Source organism: Pararge aegeria, chromosome 20 (assembly GCF_905163445.1).
Source record: "Pararge aegeria chromosome 20, ilParAegt1.1, whole genome shotgun sequence".
NCBI lineage: Eukaryota > Metazoa > Arthropoda > Insecta > Lepidoptera > Nymphalidae > Pararge > Pararge aegeria.
This window is the reverse complement of record NC_053199.1, coordinates 6802820-6825288: the sequence shown is the minus strand read 5'-3', so window position 1 is coordinate 6825288 and position 22469 is coordinate 6802820. Positions and strand designations below refer to the sequence as shown.

Below are 22469 nucleotides of genomic sequence, written 5' to 3'. Positions count from 1 at the left end.
GATAATATAAAATTATATAAAGTTGAAATTACATATAGCTACTTAAGTATACAATCGGTCAGGCAAAATATTTCTAACAACCACACAAAACGATTCAAAGTTATTCTTGTGGTAAACTAAAGATACAAACACAAAGCATAAGAAGTGACACACACCAAAAACCCTATGACTAATTGACTGCACGATATCGTAACAAGGAAAGCATAACTTGGCTCGGACCAAAGGTTAACTTTACGCGACATTTTAAGACGGCCAAAGCTTTCCGATCACCATTCTGCCGAGCACAGGCTTCTTCTTAGGCGTATGGGCAAGGAATGATCTCGTCAGCATTCAACGTCTCGATCTGACCTTGCAACTAACTGAGTTCGCTAGATAAACATTCTAATTTGTTTATTTTTATCTTTAACTCACCTAACTGTAAAGCATCTAAACTGAAGGATTTGCTAAATTTTGAATAAATAAATATACTACGACAATACACTTTATTTATTTAATAACTCATCACACATAATATACATTACAGGTCCTAATTCAAAAGCCTTAACTCAAAATTATTTTTTCCGTACACCCAAACGTACACACATCGCCATTCGGTCCCAAAGTAAGCCTAGCTTGTGTTGGATTCAGAAAGCAGGTTCGCTGACTTGCAGTAGTCAAACGGCCGTCAATATGTATTTTTTGAACTTAGTAACAGCGCATTTCACACTACTACGTTTTTTAATAAATTCCTTAAGGTTAGATATCACGGTGTGTCAAAAATGTGACGGTGGTTGAAAAATATTGAAGCATAGAATCGCGATAACAAATTTGCCTACACCTGTGTAAGGCATCCAATGAGTCAACGCTGTGCTGGCGATGCACTAAGAATAGGTCCCCAGTAACAAATTTACTGTCCTAACTGGCGCTTATCCTATGATATTCTATGAGCTATAAATTACGGTAACGTAAGCGTGTGATTAATGTTGAAATGGAATGAATTCCATGCAAATTTTGAAATGAGTGATGTGATAAAAACGTATGATTACTGGTATAGATAAATTGATGGATGATTGGATGAAAGTGACAGTTATTGTGTTGTATGTGCGTGATGTACGGCTGCTGCGATCTTTTAGTGGCCGGACGATGATAAGCGCTGGTCACCTCTTCGCTGATGGTACTCTCTCTTCTGCTGGAGAGTCCTATCATCGTCACCAAAATATGTTAAATCTTTAGGTTGGACTCACCATAGTGCCCGATAGGCAGAAATTCGTTCTTGTTGCAGGTTTGAGTAATAAAAAAACGTGACGACAGCGAAGGTTGTATTTGAAGAAGTCGAGTTATTACATTTGGTGTTACATATGTAGGTATGTTTTGACTGATGACGCAAAGTTCACTGACATTGACTTTGATCGCACTTGACGTTTTAATATTTTAGTGTTGGGTGCCGACATTCATTACCAACCCATTTTTGGACCACTACAGGACATGGGTCAAGTGCGAACTGGTAAAATTACCACGCCTTTGCGACCATTATGGAGAACTCTCAGGCATGCGGGTTTCCTCCCGATGTTTAACTTCACCGTTAAAGCAAATGATATTTAAAATTGCTTAAATTAAAAACGCACATTACTTCGAACAGTTAGAGGCGGAGATCGAAGTCGGTCCTGTAAGGAAAGCCGAAGCCCTAAGCACCAGGCTATCACCGCAATGCCTATAACGTGCATAATAGACAAAATAGCTCAACTCTTTTACTATATTCACAACCTTATTTGCCTGTTTAAATTATCTTTTACAGTTTAACACCCAACGAGTACTTATGTATAGGTTTTTTTCCAAAGTGGTCATAGAAAGACTAGCCGCGCTTTGCCTTTTATATAGGTTATACAATTGTGATCAACTTCCACAAAGCGACAACCGCTTGAGCTTGAATTGTTCTTTGTTACAGAGAATGAACGGAGAATCAAAGCGAACAACAGGGAATACAACGCGCAGTTCCGCTACGCCGTAAGTAGATACTTTGTTGTGATCCGTACCCCTAGGGTGCTAACGGGTGCCAACCCTATTATTAACTAACTGTATATAGTTGAAATTTTCACTCAATGACGGAAAATGATTGGCCACCTATTAAGACATGATGGATTTATTTACAAATGTAATTGAGGGAAATGTAGATGGAAAGGGGGAGGCGACGTCCGAGACCGGATTTGGTGGGACAAATAAAACTAAAGGTTGGGGTAGGGACTTATAAAGAAATAAAAGAGAGGCCCATTATTAGAGAAAGTAGGAAAAGGCTACACCGACCTCTTGAGTTTAAGAAGAAGTGTATTTAAATGGCCTCTAAGTATAACATCAAATGCAGAATAAAAGATTTTGAAATTTTTGTTTATTAGTTATTAGTTAATTTTCACTCTTTTTTTTTATACAATCAAGAAACATTTTATTTTGATGTTCTTTGCCCGATTTTACTAATTGTTAGTAAGTACTATTTATTTTTTTAAACAACATTATTGCATAAAAAAGGAAACACACACAGGAACACTTAATATGTAGTACTTCGTATTACATCTTGGTACGGAACACTTTGTGTGCAATTTGCAGTTAGTTCATGTTCATTTATTTAACTTCTATTTAAATTTCGTTTACTGCCTGAGGTTTTTTGTTATGTATAGAAATTACAAAGACGATTGGAAAGGGAGTACAAGGACGCGACCTAATCACAATATCACTAATAATAGAAATAAGCGCACTCACTGGAAACATCGCTTCGCAAACTACGTTTCGCGAGCATTCGTTGCGAATGCTGGTATAAAAAAAAACCCTTAACGAAATGCGACAAACGCGGTGCGGCGTCAATGACTTACAATGGATCATTTATCTAGAATAAATATCTAAAAAACATTCGAATAGGTGCGTAGATACTTATTTCGATGAGCTGTTCCAAACATGATCTAAATATTTCAAATAACATTACATATGTTAGTACTGACATTTTGAATATGGCTGCCGACTTGAAACAATAAAAAAGTCACCTTGTATGTATAGCGTTATGAAACAGTTCCGTGTCCGGTGCGCATTTTAATAATTTCATTCGCAGTAAAATAAAGAACTACATGACGTAAGACGTAATTAAAAAATTAAAGTAAACTTACGAATTTGGTCCACAATTAAACTAGGCCATTGGTGAGTCATTTGCCGTCTACGGTGTATTTTCTTGGCAAAGTTACAGTTATTTTAGAGCTTTGGTGAATTTTTCAATGAACTTACAATAAGGAGAATAAGATATCGCGTATTTTAGGTTACACGCCCAGACGTCGTTATGTGGTCGTTGGCACACGTTTTTTGATACATATTGCAACAAGTTTTAGGTAGCGGCCATAATTTATTGTGTTATTAGTTATTAGGTTGGATTGCTTGTCATATAAACCAAGTTAGTGTGAGATTACACAAAGCTGCTTGCCAAATGTTTTTTAATTCCTGGGCCGTAGTAAATTATTAAGACAACTTTGCTGTACTATTGGATAGTAGATCAATAATATGTCGGCAAGACCTTGTGTCCCGTTGGCATGTACATAAAAGTTATATACAAGAATTGAATTAAACCACTTTAAAAATTAATCTCTAATAATTGAAAATTTTATGATTATTTATTTGAGTTTTTTTGTAGCTATGTATTCGATTCTTTCTAAGTTCACGTAATAGCTATTTTATATGAGGTATTTATTACCCTTTTGAATATCTTCGAGCTTGTTATCACATATTATAAGAATTCATAGTCCTAGAAAAAACGAATTGTTTTTTCATGACATCTGTTTATTTTTTCAATGAATTAATAGTTTCACTTCCAAACATTTGTTTTGTTAGTTGGATGGTTTTATTAAACATTTTTTATTCACACGATTATTAAATAGTGACAGAAATCATATCTTAATACTATGTTTGATTGAATCACTGTTACCTAAACAGAGTAAAAACTCGTACTATAGATATCAGTGAATATAACAACGTTTAACGTTGTTGCATGCTTCTGTAATTCCAAGCGGAGTTAAAAATTTATAATAAAATAACAAACCGAAGTTATTAGGTGGGTTTATTAGTTTTAATCGTTATAATGTTTTGTTTTGACAGAACAACTACATCAAGACATCGAAGTACTCGATCATAACGTTCCTGCCACTGAACCTGTTGGAGCAGTTCCAGCGGCTGGCGAACTTCTACTTCCTGTGTCTGCTGGTGCTGCAGCTGATCCCGGCCATCTCGTCGCTCACCCCCATCACTACCGCGATACCGCTCATTGGGGTGCTCGCCCTTACTGCCGTTAAAGACGCTTACGACGACTTTGTGAGTAAATAAGTCATTCCAAGATTACATACTACTAGTATTACATGATTATTACATGAACGTTAATAAGGCCCACCAATCTGCATTTGCGCTCTCAAACCATCACTCCTATGAGAAAGGGGACCTTTTACCAGTTAGCCCTTGATTGCTATCACATCTAATGGTGGTGGTGATGATGCAGTCTAAGATAGTAGCGGGATAACCTGTTAGGGGAAATGCAGTTATGTTAAACCAATCTATACTACCGCAATCGGTTTCAACGCGACATCTTACCGGAGCGCTGAATCGCTTGGCGGGTCGTCTTTGTCGGTAGAGAGGTTACGGCATTTGAAAAAAAAAAATGTGTCTGACTTCCAATTATTGTAGGTTTCTGGGTAATTTTTTTTTATTATATTAAATCTTCTAAAGTACATTATTGAAATGCTTTAATTATGGAGTATGTGATTATGGGATATGGAGTATGTGAGTATGTGATTCATGCCTTACTTGCGGTTTGTTGCATAAATATAAATCAATATACAGTTAAATAATAGCTAAGAAATATTTATCTTATTAAAATACCAACTTGCATGCTATTATGGAAGTATATATAGGTAAATAATAATTGCTTGACTCATACCATTAGTGCCGAATCATGAAACTGTCAAATAGTCACCATCATCTCATGAGCCATGAATGTCACTGATGGGCACATCACCGGTAGCATGGGCAGGGAACATTTTCGTCCCATAGGAAAGGACAAAAGTATATCTTCTTCCACAGCTTTGTTAACTCTCCAAGCATTGGCACACAATTTGAATTAATATTGTGTAATAATAAACGGGGGTAAACCTATGGGGGACTATAATTTTTGTCTTCTGCCTATGCTTTTGCTATCCAGGCCCTCTTCCACATGACGGGTTGTGAGCTCTAACGATTGTTATCACATGTTATTAATAATAACCAAGATAGAGTTTCTAATGGTTAAAGAATTTAAACAAAGTAGTACAGTAGTTTCAAAGTTTATCGATCGCAAACAATCAAATCTTTCCTCTTTATTATATTAGTATAGGTACAAAAATTTGTTAAAAAAGATTTCATCTTACAAGTTTACCTACTTGATACAATTTTAATCTCGAATATGATGGGGATTTCTTGCAGCAACGTCATCAAAACGATTCTCAAGTGAACCACAGAAGAGCGAAAACTCTTCGTAATGGCAAGCTTGTGGAGGAGAAGTGGGCGTCTGTTCAGGTGGGAGACGTCATCCGGCTGGAGAACGACCAGTTCGTCGCCGCGGACATCCTTCTCCTCAGCAGTTCGGAGCCCAACGGGCTCTGCTACATTGAGACTGCAGAGTTAGACGGGTAAGAATCATTTCTACTTCTCTTTACCTTTTCCAGTAGGGGTAGGGGCAATTTGGGATTTTTAATTTCTTAATTTACACAGCTCTGGGCTGGTAGAAGACTTCGGCCTTGGCTATTTACCATCCTACCGACAAATAGGTACTGCTAAGCGATTTATCGTAACTACTGTTAGACTCTGGCACTTGGTTGCATTTCATTCGCTTTACCCTAATTCGTGACGCGAACCTAGAAAAGGTCTTTCGGCAATTTGTGCTCAGAAGGTTAGCTTATTGTTGAGCTAGCCGGCAGGCAGAAACCAGGTCTGTAGCTGGGCAGCAATTCAGCTAATACATAACGACTTAGGTTATCGAATTTAAACTGACTTATAAAGAGTTATATTGCTAATTTGACTTCATTATTACGCAAATCAATAATAATGTGAATGCTGCGTTTAACACTAACTTTCATTGATCCTGAGATAGTCACTGGCACAAAAAAATATAAACAAAACTCAAATGTCTTAGATTTTTTGCGATATTGAAAAAAAATAAACTATCATCAAAGTCAAAGTCAAATATTTCTTTATTCAAATAGGCACATAGATGGCACTTTAGATGCGTACATTACATGTAAAATATGACATACGAGTGAATTGATGGCGTTAACTAAATTCGTCAACTTAAAACTAAAGCAAGGGTTCCAAACGCGCCCTGGTCTATTAAGAAACCCACAACAAACTTAGCCGGTTGTTTTTTCTCTCTCTCTCTCTCTTCATCGTTTCAGAAATATAGATAATATAGTTAGTGTTCAGACATATTTATTTCTGATGAGGTCGATCATCCAGAGTTCAAATCAAGTGGGAGACTTTAATACAAACGAATTGTTTGGCAAGAAATCAAATACATTATTCATAGGCTGATTCATTCAGCGTTAAGATAGAAGAATTCTACGCGTTTTTATGTAATATTTGTAAACCTATCGGCGGCTGATAATAATTATTATATGCCACAATTTTCATAATGTAATCATTTAAATGATTCATTTTTTGTTTTTATTTCTTTATCTTCACGACACAAAAAAATATACAATTAAAAATATAATCACTATGTCTGTCTAACGTATAACATTTCGCAGTTATGAAAGTGTTCTTGACTTCTTCTCAGTCGAATATGATGGGGACTTCTTCTTCTTCTTCTTCTGCTTGCGGCTCAGGTTCGTCTGGTCCCTGGTGTCACGTCTACCGGCTACGATCTATTGTGACGCCGCTGTCTAGATCTCCCAGCAAGCGTTGGTCGCCTTCAGGAAAAGCAGCACTTTCCTTGCTGGAAGAAATTTACATCCTCTGGTTGCATTATGTGAAATGATGATGGGGACACAAAAATACCGATTAGGACAGGCCTTCCCAACCTGGACGCCGTAGAAAGTACAGAGTGCACCTCCTACTTCAATAAAATCAAGAATTTTTTTTTTTTTTAATAATTTTTGTGCAGCGGGCTTTTCCCTTTACTTTGAAAAACTGTGTGGAGATTACTAAGCTCAGCCATCCTATTTGATGGGATGGTTTTATTTTTTAATTCTTTGTTAAAATTTATTATTTATTATTGTTTCATAATGAGGAGGATGTTTTATTTTTTCCACCTATCTGCCTGACTAATAAGTGCCTTTCTATTTTAACTAGCTAGTTTAGTCCGTAAAAAATTGTGTGCCGCTAATAAGGTTGGGAATCCCTGGACTGGACTTTAAAAACCTGTAAATTAGACCTAGCGGTGAAGTGGTGATAGCCCAGTGGGTAGTAGCTGGATTTACCTTTCGAGGGACCGACTTCGAATTCCAGCACGCACCTCTTACTATTCGAAGTTACGTGCGTTTTAAGTAATTAAATATACCTCGCTTCAACGGTAAAGGAAAACATAGTGAGGAATCCTGCATGCCCGAGAGTTCTGCATAATGTTCTCAAAGGTGTGTGGAGTTCTCCAAACCGCACTGGGCCAGCGTGGTGGACCACGTGTTTATTAACCCCTTCTCATTGTGGGAGATCCGTGCCCTGTAGTGGGCCGGTAATGGGTTGATATAATGATGAAGATGAAATTAGACTACATACTAAATAGATCAAAGTTTACTGGAAATTCGGTATTTATAAAAAATCTATAGGTACAAATGTATGGATAAATGAATTAATATTGACCTAGTCCTTATCTTACAACAGCTGTTAGATAATAATGAAAGGTCTCTCTTATCTGTGGTAGTTCAATTTGACGCACTTGAACTTAAGAACCTTGTAAATACCTTCGTCGATTAACTTAATCTTAATCTCTGTGTGGGAAACTTTTATGGAAAATCCTTTTGGGATCCGGGACACTGTATTTATTTATATTTAGTAACGGATAACGAATTGATGCATATTAAAACTAAACAAAATAGTATGTCCTGTTAGTTAAAATTAACGGGATTGTTCGATATTGTGATTGGAGCCACGGAGGTGGTATTGAAATCTCCGTATAAAATTTAAATCAGAATTCTGCACAATTAAATATTATAAAAGGCATATGCATAAATTTAAAACCCGCATGACCACTGCAAAAACTTGGTTCCCGGTCTTTTTCGGATTTGGTAAATAATCTATACTCACATATATAAAACAAAAAAGATCTATTTGTTTGTTTGTTTGATAGCTTTATTGCATACACACATTTTATACAAAGTGATCACATATACAGAATAAACTTAGAATAGAAAATAAAACGTGCAAAGGCGGTCTCATCGAACGCGATCTCTTCGAGACAACCTTTGACGTTAGGTTAGGTGTTTGTTAATTACTTAGGGATAAAAAGTCTTGAATACTAACAGAAGACGATTTAAATTTAATTCTATTTTTCAGGCTGAAATGCTATTTTTACTGTTATAAAATATAGCCTATATTTTTTCTATATATCTAATGGTGAAAGAATTATTTTAATCGATTTAGTATTTTCAGCGTTTATCGAATACGATTAAATAAATCTTTTCTATGTATTGTATAAGTAGGAATTGATTATACCGAACAGACCGGCCGGTAACCGAGTTTTCGCAGTTAACCATGGAGAGTTCTCAACGAAGTTCTCAAAGGCGTGGGAAGTCTACCAAACCGCACGGGGCCAGCGTGGCGGACTGCGGCCTAAACCCGAGAAGGGTCTAGGATTCTGAGGGGCGATCCGTTTTTTGATTTGTATTAATCAATAAAGTTATACTGTGAATTCCACTCACGGCAAATAAATGTCATTGGCTATAGAATGTTGTATTTTTGTTACAGGGAGACAAATTTAAAATGTCGTCAGTGCCTTCTGGAGACGGCCGCCATGGGTCAGGACGATGCACAACTGGGCGCGTTCGACGGCGAGATCGTCTGCGAAACGCCCAACAATCTACTTAATAAGTTTGATGGTACCTACATACATAAATCATTAGAATTTTCTTAAACACCTTATACTTTTGAATTTTCAGTTTGGTTTTCTATGTGCAATAAAAGTGTATCCATTCATATTCAAGCCCATTTTTACAAATCGCATGTACTGCATCCTTACAGACTATTTAAATGTTAAAGTTGCAGACTTAAAGAAAGACAAACACACAAACCCACTTTCTAATAATGTTTAGGGGATCTGCATAAATAATATACATTGTTGATCAAAGGATTTATTCTATTTGAACCGTGCATTTTTTCGTCATAAATCCTTAGTTACCCTCCGGTCCATTATCTATCTTTATGCAAAGTATCACTTCCATTCTTTATGTTGCTCTTTGAAAGAAGGAGAAATTAACCAACACACATGGCATGTAAAAACTTATTAGTGATTTGTTTAGCTACAATAGCACTAATTCTGCTTATACTGCTACTTATATTGTCAGGTCAAAAATAGTGCAATGCATTTGCAGGAGAAATATGGTGATAAAGATAACACTACTTTTACATCTGGCAATTTAGCTTAGTTAGATTTTAATACAACGGAATTGTCACCAGTGCTTGAATAAACTGTTTATAATGGATTTATCGCGAAAAATACAATCCCACTTAAGATTGTGATGACTTTGTACTATAAACAATATTTTATCTATTATTCACTAATAAGAGTTTTTTTAAATTGTTAAATAAAACATTCTCATTTTTAAATTATTGCATCAATTGAATTGAAATGTACAAAAGTTGTAAGCAACAATAAGGTAAACGCGTAGTTTCCAAACATCGATTTCGCAGTATTCTATAAAAACCTGAAAAAGTTTCGTACCAAACATAATTTTAATTACCAGGAAAATATTATTTTAAATTTGAATCGAACCGCCTAGAGCTATGCGCAGTAAACGTGATAAGAAACATGGAATATTCAATATGGAATTTCCGCCCGTTGTGAAGGAAAATGGATATAAAGGAGCGAGATACTAGTAACTTCCCTATCTATCGATGCTAGAATCTGAACTATTGTGATTTTGTGTCGTGCTATTTGTAAACATCCTTTTCCTTCATGATTGAGCAAGAATAAGCGGAAATTGTTTGCGTTGAAGACGCATGAGTAATCTAAATACAATCGAAAGATGTTTGTCTTCATTTCCGACCAAGGCATTTCACTGTTGACTATCGACAATTCATTCCACTTAACACATTGTAATCGTTTTAGATCTTTAATAATTAACTATAATTGAAAAAAAAATCAATACATCTTGCTTTCCGCTTTCTTTATTAGTGAAGGTCGCGTCCGTATTCTATTGCTATTGTAGCGGTGTTGATTACAGTTTTCCATTCCCTTCTGCTTCTCCTTTTCTGATTTTCCTGTCGGACCAGAAACGAGGTGATCGGCCGCGTAGTTTCTTTACCCTCCACTTCACCTGTCACTAAGTATATGCCCAGATTACTGGACAAACGTCACTTAATGTGACCGAAGTAGTTAAAAATGTTTTGCCAAAGCTTTTCCAGGAATTATATGTTTATTCTCGTGGCGGCCCATATTATACGACGATATATATCGTTCATTTTCCTCTAAGCCGATTTTATAACACGCTGATAACATCAATACATACATCCCATCAAGTACGTTTTAAATTATACCTACGGTAGCTCTTCAACAATGTTGCGTCTTCCATTCCAATATCGCATAAATGCAAGAATATTGCAGAAAGTTCCGCGCACACACTGCAATCTGCGGTTTCGTAACTAAGCGATCGTTTGCTGCAGAATTAGAATGTAATTGACGGCAACGTGATTGCTTTGTGAGTTACTGACATTCATACTTATTGCCGCATGGCACATCAGCCTAAAGATCTGAATGGAATCTACTCCAGACTTAAATAGGGCCAAGGTAGAAAACCCATTCCTGTTCTTCTTCTTTACGGCTCCCCGCTCCCACTCCAGCCAGCCGAGCTCACTCCAGAAGCTTAGCAGGCCACCCAGGTTGCCAAGTGACCTATTCCTGTTTCGGAGACAATAACATGACACAGCTGCTTTTTTCAATAGTTACACATTCTTCATTTAGTTCAAAGGTAACCCTGTTTCGTGTCATGTTTTAAAGGGGTTGTCATGTTGAAAAGGAATCAAATTACTGAATACACCAGTTTTTATCTTTACTCGTGATGAATTGGTCTCTCGAGATACTTAGTTTTTGCGAAACTGCTAATTGCGAAAATTTTGACATCATAATTTTATTTGCCTCTTTATTTCTTTCATCTCAATTGAATATTATGAATTTTAGGGCCGTCTATTATAACAATTAAAAAAATACTTAAGTGCCACTACCTCAATCTACTGCGATCACTAACCCGACTGCCAAGCGTGTGGATTACGGGCAAACCGGGATGGTTGGGAGAAGCCTTTAGTCTAGCAATGAACTGTTATAGGCTATTGATCTATGTAACGTGTTGTATACTGGCTACTCGTACAGGTACGCTGAGCTGGCGTGAGCAGCACTTCTCGCTGGACAACGACAAGATCCTGCTGCGTGGATGCGTCTTGCGCAATACGTCGTGGTGCTACGGCGTTGTGGTGTTCGCGGGCAAGGACACCAAGCTCATGCAGAATTCCGGCAAGACCAAGTTCAAGCGCACCAGTATAGATAGGCTACTTAATTTTCTTATTATAGGGGTAAATGATACTTTATATCTATCTATATGTATACAACGTATACAACGTATACAACGTGTAAATGGAAACCGAAATAATACTTTAGATGCTTCAGAAGTACATTATTGACTGTCTCTTACATATATCTGTGAAATCGAAACACTAATAGTTTCTGAGTAAATCATAGCCATATTTTTTACTTAAATAAATCAGATACAGCCCTAACAACACATGCAAAAGTAAAATCAAGTGACTCCAGTCACTTTATTAGGCACGTGTTGCGTAGCGTTTGTACTATGCACGTGTCGGTCCTCTATCTTCATGTTTTGAATTCGTTTGTATGGAAATTAAATATGCTTCTTTTGATTTAATATTTTTACAGGGTGATTCGTTATGAAATAAACTTCGGCACCCTTCAACAGTATTTCGTAATTCCGTTACACGTTGCATAAAAATAAAATTGAAATTGGTGTTCGTTAGTCTCACTAAAATTAGAATGTACTCGTTACAAATTGTGATTCTCATGTTTAAGTATTTTATTTAAAATGTTCTTAGTTGTGATATTAATAAAACGTTAAACATCAATTAAAAATAAGTTAAACGTGAATAATTTATACGTTACGAAGTTGTCTACTGGGTCCACTGGTAACTAATATTTATGATTCCTTTTCTCTTTTTCACTGACCTCTATTTTAAACTCTCACTTTTGGTGTATGTGTTTCTTCACCGTGACCCGTCTAACAGTAGGTATGTTCTTTCGTCCGCAGATAGTGCTGTTTTTATTGTCAATGTGTGTGTTCTGCACGGTCGCGTGCGGCGTGTGGGAGTGGCTGGTGGGGCGCTACTTCCAGGCGTACCTGCCGTGGGACACGTTGGTGCCGGCCGAGCCCGCGTCCGGCGCCATCGTCATCGCTCTGCTCGTGTTCTTCTCCTACGCCATCGTCATGAACACTGTCGTGCCTATATCGCTCTACGTTTCTGTCGAGGTAAGGCTCTCCTTTCAAATCTATGGAACATCGGTTTCGAGCTGTTAGGGCACTTCATACATGCACAAAAACACTACATATCCATACTGTAAATATTAATGCAAAATAAGGTTTTTTTGTCCTTTCTTTACGACCTAATTAAGCAACCAACTTGAATTTGACAGAGTTAGTTATTTTTCGTCCTGGAAAATAAAATTTGAATGCAAATATAAAATAAATATCGAATTCAACCAAACGACTTATTCATCGCGAGGGGTGGAGGGAACTCGTATGAATGGAGGTTTCTTCCAGCCATCTATCTACCTGCTACCAACCTTGGTCAAAAGTCTGTGCACGCGACTGCTGGCTGCAAAATCCGATACACCAAGGCTCGTTCAGGCGATATGATGTGTTATGAAGTGTCAAGTATATTGTCGAGTCCTTTGTTCGGAAATTTAGCTTCGCGGTTTGTCTTAATCGACTGTAATACTGAGCCTATGGCTTAAAACCGGTTTCCCGTTGCGATGGAAATGTAAGATTACAGACGAGCGGTCAATGAACCCAATCAACGTTTTAGTTCCTAAATAGTAGCCTTACCGGTACTAGAAATTACTGTTTTTCAAGGCCTTCATGACAGATTATCATATTTATTTCGTAACAGTCATTTTCAGATTTCGTAGTAATTTATTAGCTACGTAGCTTATAACTGTAACAACATTCCTCCTCTAAAACACAATTTTATATTAATTGTTACAGGTGATAAGATTTGCGCAGAGTTTCTTAATTAATTGGGATGAAAAAATGTATTACGAAAAGTCTGGAACAGCTGCTAAAGCGCGCACCACAACGCTGAACGAAGAACTAGGTATGACTGTTTTTTAAAATACATAAACAGAATTATCTTTTGACTACTTTAATCATAGAGCTTTTTGTGTAGAGCTCGTCCGGGGAAGTACTACCATCGTTCTCATTTCTTCCACCAAGCAGCATTTCTGTGTTCCGGTCTGAAGAGCGTGATTACCAGTGTTATTACAGGCATATGTGACTTAACACCTACAACTCCAGTTAATGGCCACAGGGTGGCACTTTATTGGCCGTGTTTCTTGCATGCATTGCCAAGTATTGCTCGGTTTATAGCCGTTGGATTTTCATTTGCCATCAGGTGTTCCATCCGGCCGCCAATTATTCCTTTATAAAAATTTAAAGATTCAAATTCTTAACTTATAGTTATTTATTTCAGGTCAGATCCAGTACATATTTTCCGATAAAACTGGTACATTAACACAAAACATAATGACGTTCAATAAATGTTCGATAGCGGGTGTATGCTATGGAGATGTGATTGATGAGAACACGGGCGAAATTATGGAAGTGACTGACGTAAGTATTAATATTTATTTGAGTGGTTTACAAGAATAATTTTCACATGTAGACTCAATTTCACTAGAGTTCTCACCAGTTTGCATGTAGGCTGCTCCATGAAAAGACCAGCACCATAAGTTTTTTTTTGTACATGCGAAATTATGAGAGTGAAGCACGGTTCAATTTCAATTTATTTGCATGTTTTGACTGTTTTGCAATACAATAGTAAGACTGTTTTGAGTGACCATAAAATGTTTTGTCCATGTCTAAAATAGCTTGATTTTCTGTGGGATTTATATGTAAATCAAATGACTAGATGAAGAATTTATTTATTTATTTTCGTTATATAACTATTTCGACTAAGTTGTGAAAATGGTTTTCATATTTATGCGCTTTCATCATTAATCAAAACACTGATTAATTATTGACATTTTCATATCATCTGTCCGTAAATATTTGGGGGTTGATGATTGTTACGTTCATAATATTATGTATTTTGTCCTTTGTTAATATCTCTTTTACACAAGTCTACCACCCAATTTTATTAGATTAGCAGTTTTAGAAGTTTTACAGTAACTCGCATGTTTTTGATAAAGTGTCAATGCCACGTGTTTTTTTTTTTTTTTTATTGACGTTTGTTCGAAACTAAAGGACAATATACAGTGTTCTTAGTTCAAACGTTTGTTATTTGTAACTGTATATAATGTTAATCAACAACACGAATCACTTCATCCTCAAAGTGTCCACTAGTCATACTCATACACACAAAGCAATGAATAGGCGTTGATGACGTCATAGTAATAGAGGCAGGATACGAATCGCAAGCGCGACTTGCGTAGACGTACAATGTGGGGGTGGTAGGGCAGTGAGTGACGCGTGTATCGCGCAGCGAGGCAAGCGGCGCAGCAAAGGGACCGGCGGCGCTGCCTTGGGTGCCACTGGGCCCGCGGGCGCTACGGTCGCGGTGACGGCCACGCCAGGCGCCAACGGAGCACGTACCCGCCTGCTGGAGACCGAGCACGAGCAAGGACGGAGCACGCCCGGCGCTACGCCGCACGTACGACACACACACGCACCTCCTCGCTAAACGGACTTCAATACATTGTTTTGTCTCGCAGATAAATAATTCTGTTAAAGTGCTCCTTCAGTTGTACTCAAACTGAACTAAAATGGCGAAGTTTAAAATAACTTAATGTATAAATAATCTATACTGGAGCAATGTATACAGGTCCAATACGCCCGCGAGCATGTTATATGCCTTAAATTATGCGGTAATATCAGAAGCAGTTTTGTAATGATTAATATATATTTGGTTGGTTTGGTTGCAGTTGGAAAAAACACATTAATATGTTTTTTCCAACTGCAATAGATTTTTTAGTTCACCTTTTCATACTTATCATGTTCTACGTATGATACTGATGTGACTACAACAAGTCAAAATTCGCATAATTTAGGGCAACATTTAACTCGCTTGTTCTCTTCATAGCAATGCAATATAAATTTTCGAAGGGATAGTAAAGAGTCACACCTCTTCTAGCTAGTGCTGATAACCTATAATAAAACTATTTTAATTAATATGCTATCTTGCCAGTATACCTTTGTTAAGGGTATTTAAACTAATAAATATTTAACCTATAAAAATAATATGTAATTATATATCTTTGGTAAAATGTTGTGTCTAGGGATGTTATTTAAAAAAAAAACTATAGTAAACAAACGATATACACATAACATACTATATCCAGATCTAATTTAACTACACTCATTTTTCCACACATTTATGGCTTATGGTCCTGCATGCTTTTTTATGTTCTTTCTGCATTAGTTACCTATTAAGTTACTATACTACTATAGTTTGCACTGTCTTGTGTGCTTATCGCATATAAAATGTTGTTGCATGTGTTTTATTTATATGAATGTTGTAAGATAGTGGTTGCCATAGTGTTTCTAAACGACCACAAAACGTTCTATTAGAAAAAAACCGGTTAAGTGCGAGATTGACTTGTTAATATAGGGTTCCGTATCAAGGTATAATGTAAAACAATACATAGTATCAACATTGTATAGGTGAAGCAAAAACACCAAATAATAACTGACCTTAATTATTCACATTTTTTTATTATTTGTTGCAAAAACGGCAATAGAAATATCCATTCCGTTTAAGTTTCAGCTCCATTTATTATGATTCATATGACAGACGGACGAACGGATAGACAGTGGCGGCTTAGTTATAGGGTCTAGTTGGCACCCTTTGAGTACGGAACCTTGAAAATAAAATATTATAATAAATATCGGATACTCAGTCCGCCAATCTGCATTGGAGAATAGTAGGGGGGTCCAAGCCCTCAGCTCCTATCTCCGATCCAAAGCTTTTGGTCAGCCGTGGGCCATCAATACTCTGGGGTTGTACATGATGATGTAAAGGGAATTCGAAAAATATTTATGCAATCAAGAAAAAATAAACCATCACGAAGTAATAAACAAAATATGTTTATGAAAAGTCAAGCGACATTGTTTTTGTGAGAAAACACTAAGGGGGCAAGATTAACGTTAATAAACATATGTTTATGAAATTATATTTTTTTGGGGTGGCAATTTTATTTGTTATATATACAGGAGGAAGGTCGTTTTACATAACTGGTCTATATGTTGTACAGAGCACGGAACCTCTGGACTTCTCAGACAACCCGGAGTATGAACCGGAGTTTAAGTTCTTCGATTCTAAGTTGTTGAAAGCCGTGAAGCAAGGCGACAGACACGTGTTCGACTTCTTTCGTTTGCTCGCACTATGCCACACGGTTATGCCCGACCAGAAGAACGGCCGCCTTGAATATCAGGTACGACCTTATAAGCGATTAAATATTTTTATAGAAGATAGAAGTATATTTGTGTCAAATTTTATATATACAATCTTATTCAATTCCTAGCAATTGAAAAAGATTTTCACTTACTACCTACATTTGCCAAACGATTGAACGTTCCGGTACGATGCCTTGTGGTATGAATTAATAATAACTGCCGTACTCCAAATATGGTAACGGATCAACCGCTACCATCTTAGATAGCTCCATCTCTTAGGTAAGACCAGGGTGGTATAAAAAAATAATAATATGGTGTCATTTGTTGGTTTATTGAAACTATGTCTGGGATTCCTAAATCATTTACTCATGAGAATCAATTCAGAAAATTATGAGAATCAATGAGAATTATGAAATCTAAACACGTTTCTGAAAGTTTATTAGAGTAAAAAATTAATCAGCGACGCGCTTCCCACGACCATATAATATTTGCATGGGTTTCTTAAAAATACGTTACTCTCATTTTTGATATGATTTTATTAAAGCGAAAGTGAACTTCCAGGCGCAGTCGCCAGACGAGTCAGCACTGGTATCCGCGGCGAGAAATTTTGGTTTTGTGTTCAGAGAGCGATCGCCTAATACTATTACGATAGAAGTTATGGGGAAAACAGAGGTAAGGCAATAAGAAGACTTATTTTATTTGCTAACGGAATTGCTAATGAGCCGGTATGGCCTGTTAAGTGGATTGCACTGGTTAAATTACGTTGACCCAAGTTGGTACATAGATGGATCACCGACTTTAGCGATCCAGAAGGCTACTTCTACTACAGAGGCGGTTTCCACATATCTCGTCTGTTATACTAGGAGAATCCAGGAGGCTAATTTTGTATCTCGGTATACATTAAATTACCATTGTAACTATGGATCACTTAAGTGGCAACTTAGGTAAAAATGAGTTATAATGACTTTTATTACTTAATGGCTACTATTTATAGTTTGTAACGTAATTAAATATCCACTGATATACAGAAAAAGCCTGTAGATATGGCTATTCCCGAGTCTCGGAGAGCATATTGTTACAAAGAACCTTAATAGTAAACCTTTAGTCCGATCATTATCACTAACACCTGAAATGAATAGTTACCAGAGAGTGGTTGTTGGTTACCTTAGTCCGTAAACCTGCTTTGTTTCTAAGGAAACAATGCAGGTTTACGGACTAAACTGTGTTTTTAAGGACAATAAGAAAGGAAGCCTGAATCGTTCAGTGCGAAAATAATAAATCTTATACCTAATAAAATTAATGATGAATTTGCTTACTTTGAAATGGTATTATTGTAAAGTAATTGATATTTTTTGTTGCAGGTGTATGAGTTGTTATGTATATTAGATTTTAATAATGTTAGGAAAAGAATGTCCGTGATATTAAAGAAGGATGGTGAAATTAGGTTATATACTAAAGGTGCTGATAATGTAATATACGACAGATTAAAACGTAGCAACCAGGAGGAAGTTAAATCAAAAACACAAGAGCATTTAAACGTAAGTACCTAGCCGCTCCGCCTAGCTAATAGTTCAAGGTCGTTTGAAAAATTACTCTTTGTAGAGCTTGCTATACGCAGACGAGTGAAAACCACACTCGTTAAATTCGAAAGAACTGTACGAAGTATTCACGAACGTTAAATAGATATTATAACCTCTACTAAACTTAGAGTACTTCTTTTTAAAATGATATATATAGAAAACTTGTAACATTTGCTTGGCATTTATTTTCCATCTTATAGCCTGTCCTATCAGACACTAATAAATTTTATAAGACGACGTATAGTCAGTTTTTAAAATGCGAAAAGCTGAAGTAAACGAGACGATGGTTGTATGTGATTTATATATATACACTTGCTGAAAAAACTATGTATATTTAGGAAGATTTGAGGTAAAGAGAAGTATATTAAGAAGATAGTGTGGCCACAAATAACAATGGACCCTTTTCTATTGCAGAAGTTCGCGGGCGAGGGTCTACGTACACTGGCCCTCGCGTGGCGGCCTTTGGAAGAGCGGGGTTTCGCGGAGTGGAAGAGACGTCACCAGGCCGCTGCGCTCGCGATTCACGACCGAGACGAACGCCTCGATGCCATATATGAGGAGATTGAGACTGACCTCATCCTGTTGGGTAAGTGGACTTAGTTTAATAAAGTGGTTGTAGAGCATTTTGTGACAGAGCTCATCCGGGGAAGTATGAGTACGCTGCTTGTTTCATCCGCCACGCAGCATTGCTTTACTGCGATTTGAAGAAGGTAGATGCTGATATTATTACAGACACATGAGGCTTAATACCCACGTCTCAGGCTAATTTTTCACTCATTTCCAACATTTTTAGTGACACCTAATTTTTAGATGATTTTTCGATTTTCGACTGGACACTTGCTGCTAACCACCTGAGGGGTTGCTACGGCGTCACTGGGGGAGTGGAGCGAGCGCGAAAGCTCGCCATGAGAAAGCCCCAGGGCTCGATGACATCGGGGGGAGAGTGGGAGACGTCGACCAGAGGGTGCCTCCTGCGCGGGCTCGGACCTCGGCTCGGTTCGACGTTAATCTGAGCTTAGATGAAGACATTCTATCTCGAGCGGGAAAATGGTTTTGGAAATAAAGTATACAAAACTAAATCAAACTCGAGGGTCTGAACCCGACATCTTATAATAATCTGACCGGCAGTTATTTACAGGAGCCACAAAGATTAACTGTATTCTAAACCTATTTGCAGGTGTCACAGCCATTGAAGATAAATTACAAGATGGTGTGCCAGAGACGATAGCGAATTTAAGTATGGCTGGCATGAAAATATGGGTACTTACAGGAGATAAACAAGGTGAATATTACGCGTTTAATGTCGCTTTTTTGACCTTGAAGACTTAATAAATGTTATACTTGATACTCTTTGACCTTGAAGACACAATAAACATTAAACTTTTTGCTCTTTGACCTTGAAGACATAATAAATATTCGACTGTTTACTCCTTGACCTTGAAGACATAAAAAACATGCAACGGTTCTGGTTATACAGAGACAGCCATAAACATCGGCTACTCGTGCCAACTGCTGACGGACGACATGGCGGAGGTGTTCGTGATAGACGGCGCGGCGCACGACGACGTAGACCGCCAGCTCGCCAAGTGTCGCGACTCCATCCGCGTCGTCAACACATTCCTGCCACACGGTACGTACTCGCGTTTCCTTGACGTTATGTACTCCTGACGCGGGAAATTATTTGTCATCGTAATCCAAAATAAACAGAAGGCAGATTGATTAATAATTAAGTTCTAGAAGTAATATAGTAGTGCAATACAACAAGACTTTCGAGCCATTATAATTAATCGAATGATTTTTTTTTTATAAATTTTATTCAGTGTCTAAAATAATGGGGTCATGAAGAAAGCTGTATTTAATTGTGCCTTCAAATTTTATACTACTACTTCCCATAATAAGAGCTTTATTATAGGGACGTAAAGATCATAATAGCCTGTGTCGAATTTTCAACCCTAGATCGTAACAATTTAATAGAACCATGCCGTCGACCCAGTATAATTTGCCTTAGGCGGTTTTATTTTGTTAAAACTGCCTTAAAAGTATTAAAAGTTCGACTAAAGAATAATAAATAATACATCCTCACATATAAATGCAAATGTGATTTCAATTCATTACTAGTAATAGTATACTAATAGTAATGGTTTACAGTTCTTTTACTTATTTTACTTTTAGACGGAAAAATTAAATATATGGTTCAACTCATAAAATCATTTCTCAAAATCGAATGTTAGTGGTACTGTTTATATGTTTCCCCCATCTCCAATAACTCCTATAGTACTGACAACCGTAAGAACGAAGTGTAGCTATGTAAACTATAGGTTAATCTTCTCAGGATCATCCGAAGCCAAGAGCTCAAGTGTAGAGACAGCGAACGGCGGCGGTTCAGTGTCGCGGCCGTCCCCGGGCCGCTCCGCCAACGTAAAGCTAAACGCGCCCGCCGTCTCCGTCGTAACATTTAGGTGGGAACTTAACACACTAGCACACGACAGGTAGAAACCAACAGCTACACTTATACTCACCGCCTTGCCACATCATGCCTCGCCGCCATCTTCTGTGATTGGAGCTCTTTCACCGAAAACGTTTATCTTACGATCTGCTAAGTGGTATCATATTTTTAGTGCCGCTGCTAGCATCTGAGACGTCTCTTATAAATGTCATCTCACATCTTATAAATGTCAGTAACTCCCTCACTATTAGCCTAGCAATACACGTCACATTCTGTTTCCGAATTTTGTAATCAGGCTACCTGTACGTACTTACTCGATACACATTGTTAAGCGTTTTCTGTAGTTGATCGTTTTCGAGCCCTACAGAATCATCTCAACAGCAACAACTCAGAGGGATCCGACTAACGGTTCGGACGTATGTTGAATGTTCAATCAAAATAATGGCACGAAATAAAAAAATCGGGCGTGTATTCCCGTCTTTAGCCACTGATTTATTTTATTAACACTGGACTATCTGTCTCTAAATAAAAGACAGCGTAAATTTTTTTCTCAATTTGTAGCGCCAAATGCAAGTGTCTCTGAAATAAGTATTAGTAAGTAGAATTTTAGTTCCTTGGACACTCTTATTACAGCTTCATAACGTACAGCGCCAATACGTCTTCAATCAATGGAACACAAAAACAATATGGCAACAGCCTGTCAAAATCAGTTATTAACGTTAATGAGTGTGAGTGAGACATATTGATAAATATATTTACGGCCGGATGTATAACTCTCATTAAGGTTGCCGTTAAGCAGCGTAGAAAGAAATTAATATTGATCCCTCGCTGCACGTCTTAGTATGAGTAATAGGTTAGAAAATACTCATTACATTTATTGTCGGTATTCGCTGTATTGTCGGATAGGTATACCTACACGTCGTTGGTTGTATGTCTTTTATTTTCTAACGCAGTATCGTAATATGAACGTAATCTTAATCTTACATTTTTTGCCATTTTCTGTCGGCTCTATCCTTGTTTTTGTCTTCTCAGTACCAACTCTTTTTATTTTAGAATATCATATTCTAAAATAAAAAGAGCGCATATTTATTAAAAAAAACATGCAACACAGTGGCAAAATGGCTTAAATTATATAATGTATTATTATGTACCGTAAATTATTTTTTCACACTTAATATAGATCTTATTGGAGATCAACTTAATCTTGTCTTACGTCTGCGTGCGCAATATTTGTTAAGTTTAGAAAAATTTAGTCTCTGATTTTGATAATGCCCCAAAAAACTATAACTTAAATGATTTTTATTTGTTTAAAATACTGTCTTAGTACAATAAATAGCTACGCCGTAATCGAATATTATGCCGTGGTCCTTCGATCAATAATATAAAGCAGTCTTCAACTGCTGTATATTATTGATCGAGAAGGACCACGCGTCTTTGAAAAATAAGTTGTCACCCTCGATTTGGTAACCTAACTGCGTAAGGCTACTAAGAAAACTGATCGGTATATGCTAACTGCCTGACTTAAAGAATTCTTTAATTAATTAAGAACATATATTTTATTAGTTATATTCAATATTTAGAACGCGCGAC

The 22469-nt window shown here is 37.1% G+C and overlaps 1 protein-coding gene across 6 annotated transcripts in view; it reads left to right on the top strand.

Annotated features, from left to right (window-relative positions):
- Positions 1-22469, top strand: part of LOC120632615 (probable phospholipid-transporting ATPase IM) — an 84909-nt gene that overhangs the window by 54444 nt on the left and 7996 nt on the right. For 4 of the 6 annotated variants that reach the window (XM_039902549.1, XM_039902550.1, XM_039902551.1 and 1 more), the window contains 16 exons: positions 1925-1983; positions 4105-4317; positions 5458-5663; positions 8932-9062; positions 11549-11748; positions 12495-12713; positions 13449-13557; positions 13933-14072; positions 14944-15111; positions 16712-16891; positions 17415-17525; positions 18215-18391; positions 18848-19019; positions 19611-19715; positions 19911-20063; positions 20766-20922. In XM_039902549.1, coding sequence (XP_039758483.1) covers positions 1925-1983; positions 4105-4317; positions 5458-5663; positions 8932-9062; positions 11549-11748; positions 12495-12713; positions 13449-13557; positions 13933-14072; positions 14944-15111; positions 16712-16891; positions 17415-17525; positions 18215-18391; positions 18848-19019; positions 19611-19715; positions 19911-20063; positions 20766-20922 — 2500 coding nt within the window. The remainder of the gene's footprint in view (positions 1-1924; positions 1984-4104; positions 4318-5457; positions 5664-8931; positions 9063-11548; positions 11749-12494; positions 12714-13448; positions 13558-13932; positions 14073-14943; positions 15112-16711; positions 16892-17414; positions 17526-18214; positions 18392-18847; positions 19020-19610; positions 19716-19910; positions 20064-20765; positions 20923-22469) is intronic. The other 2 variants (XM_039902553.1, XM_039902554.1) reach the window with 2 other exon arrangements.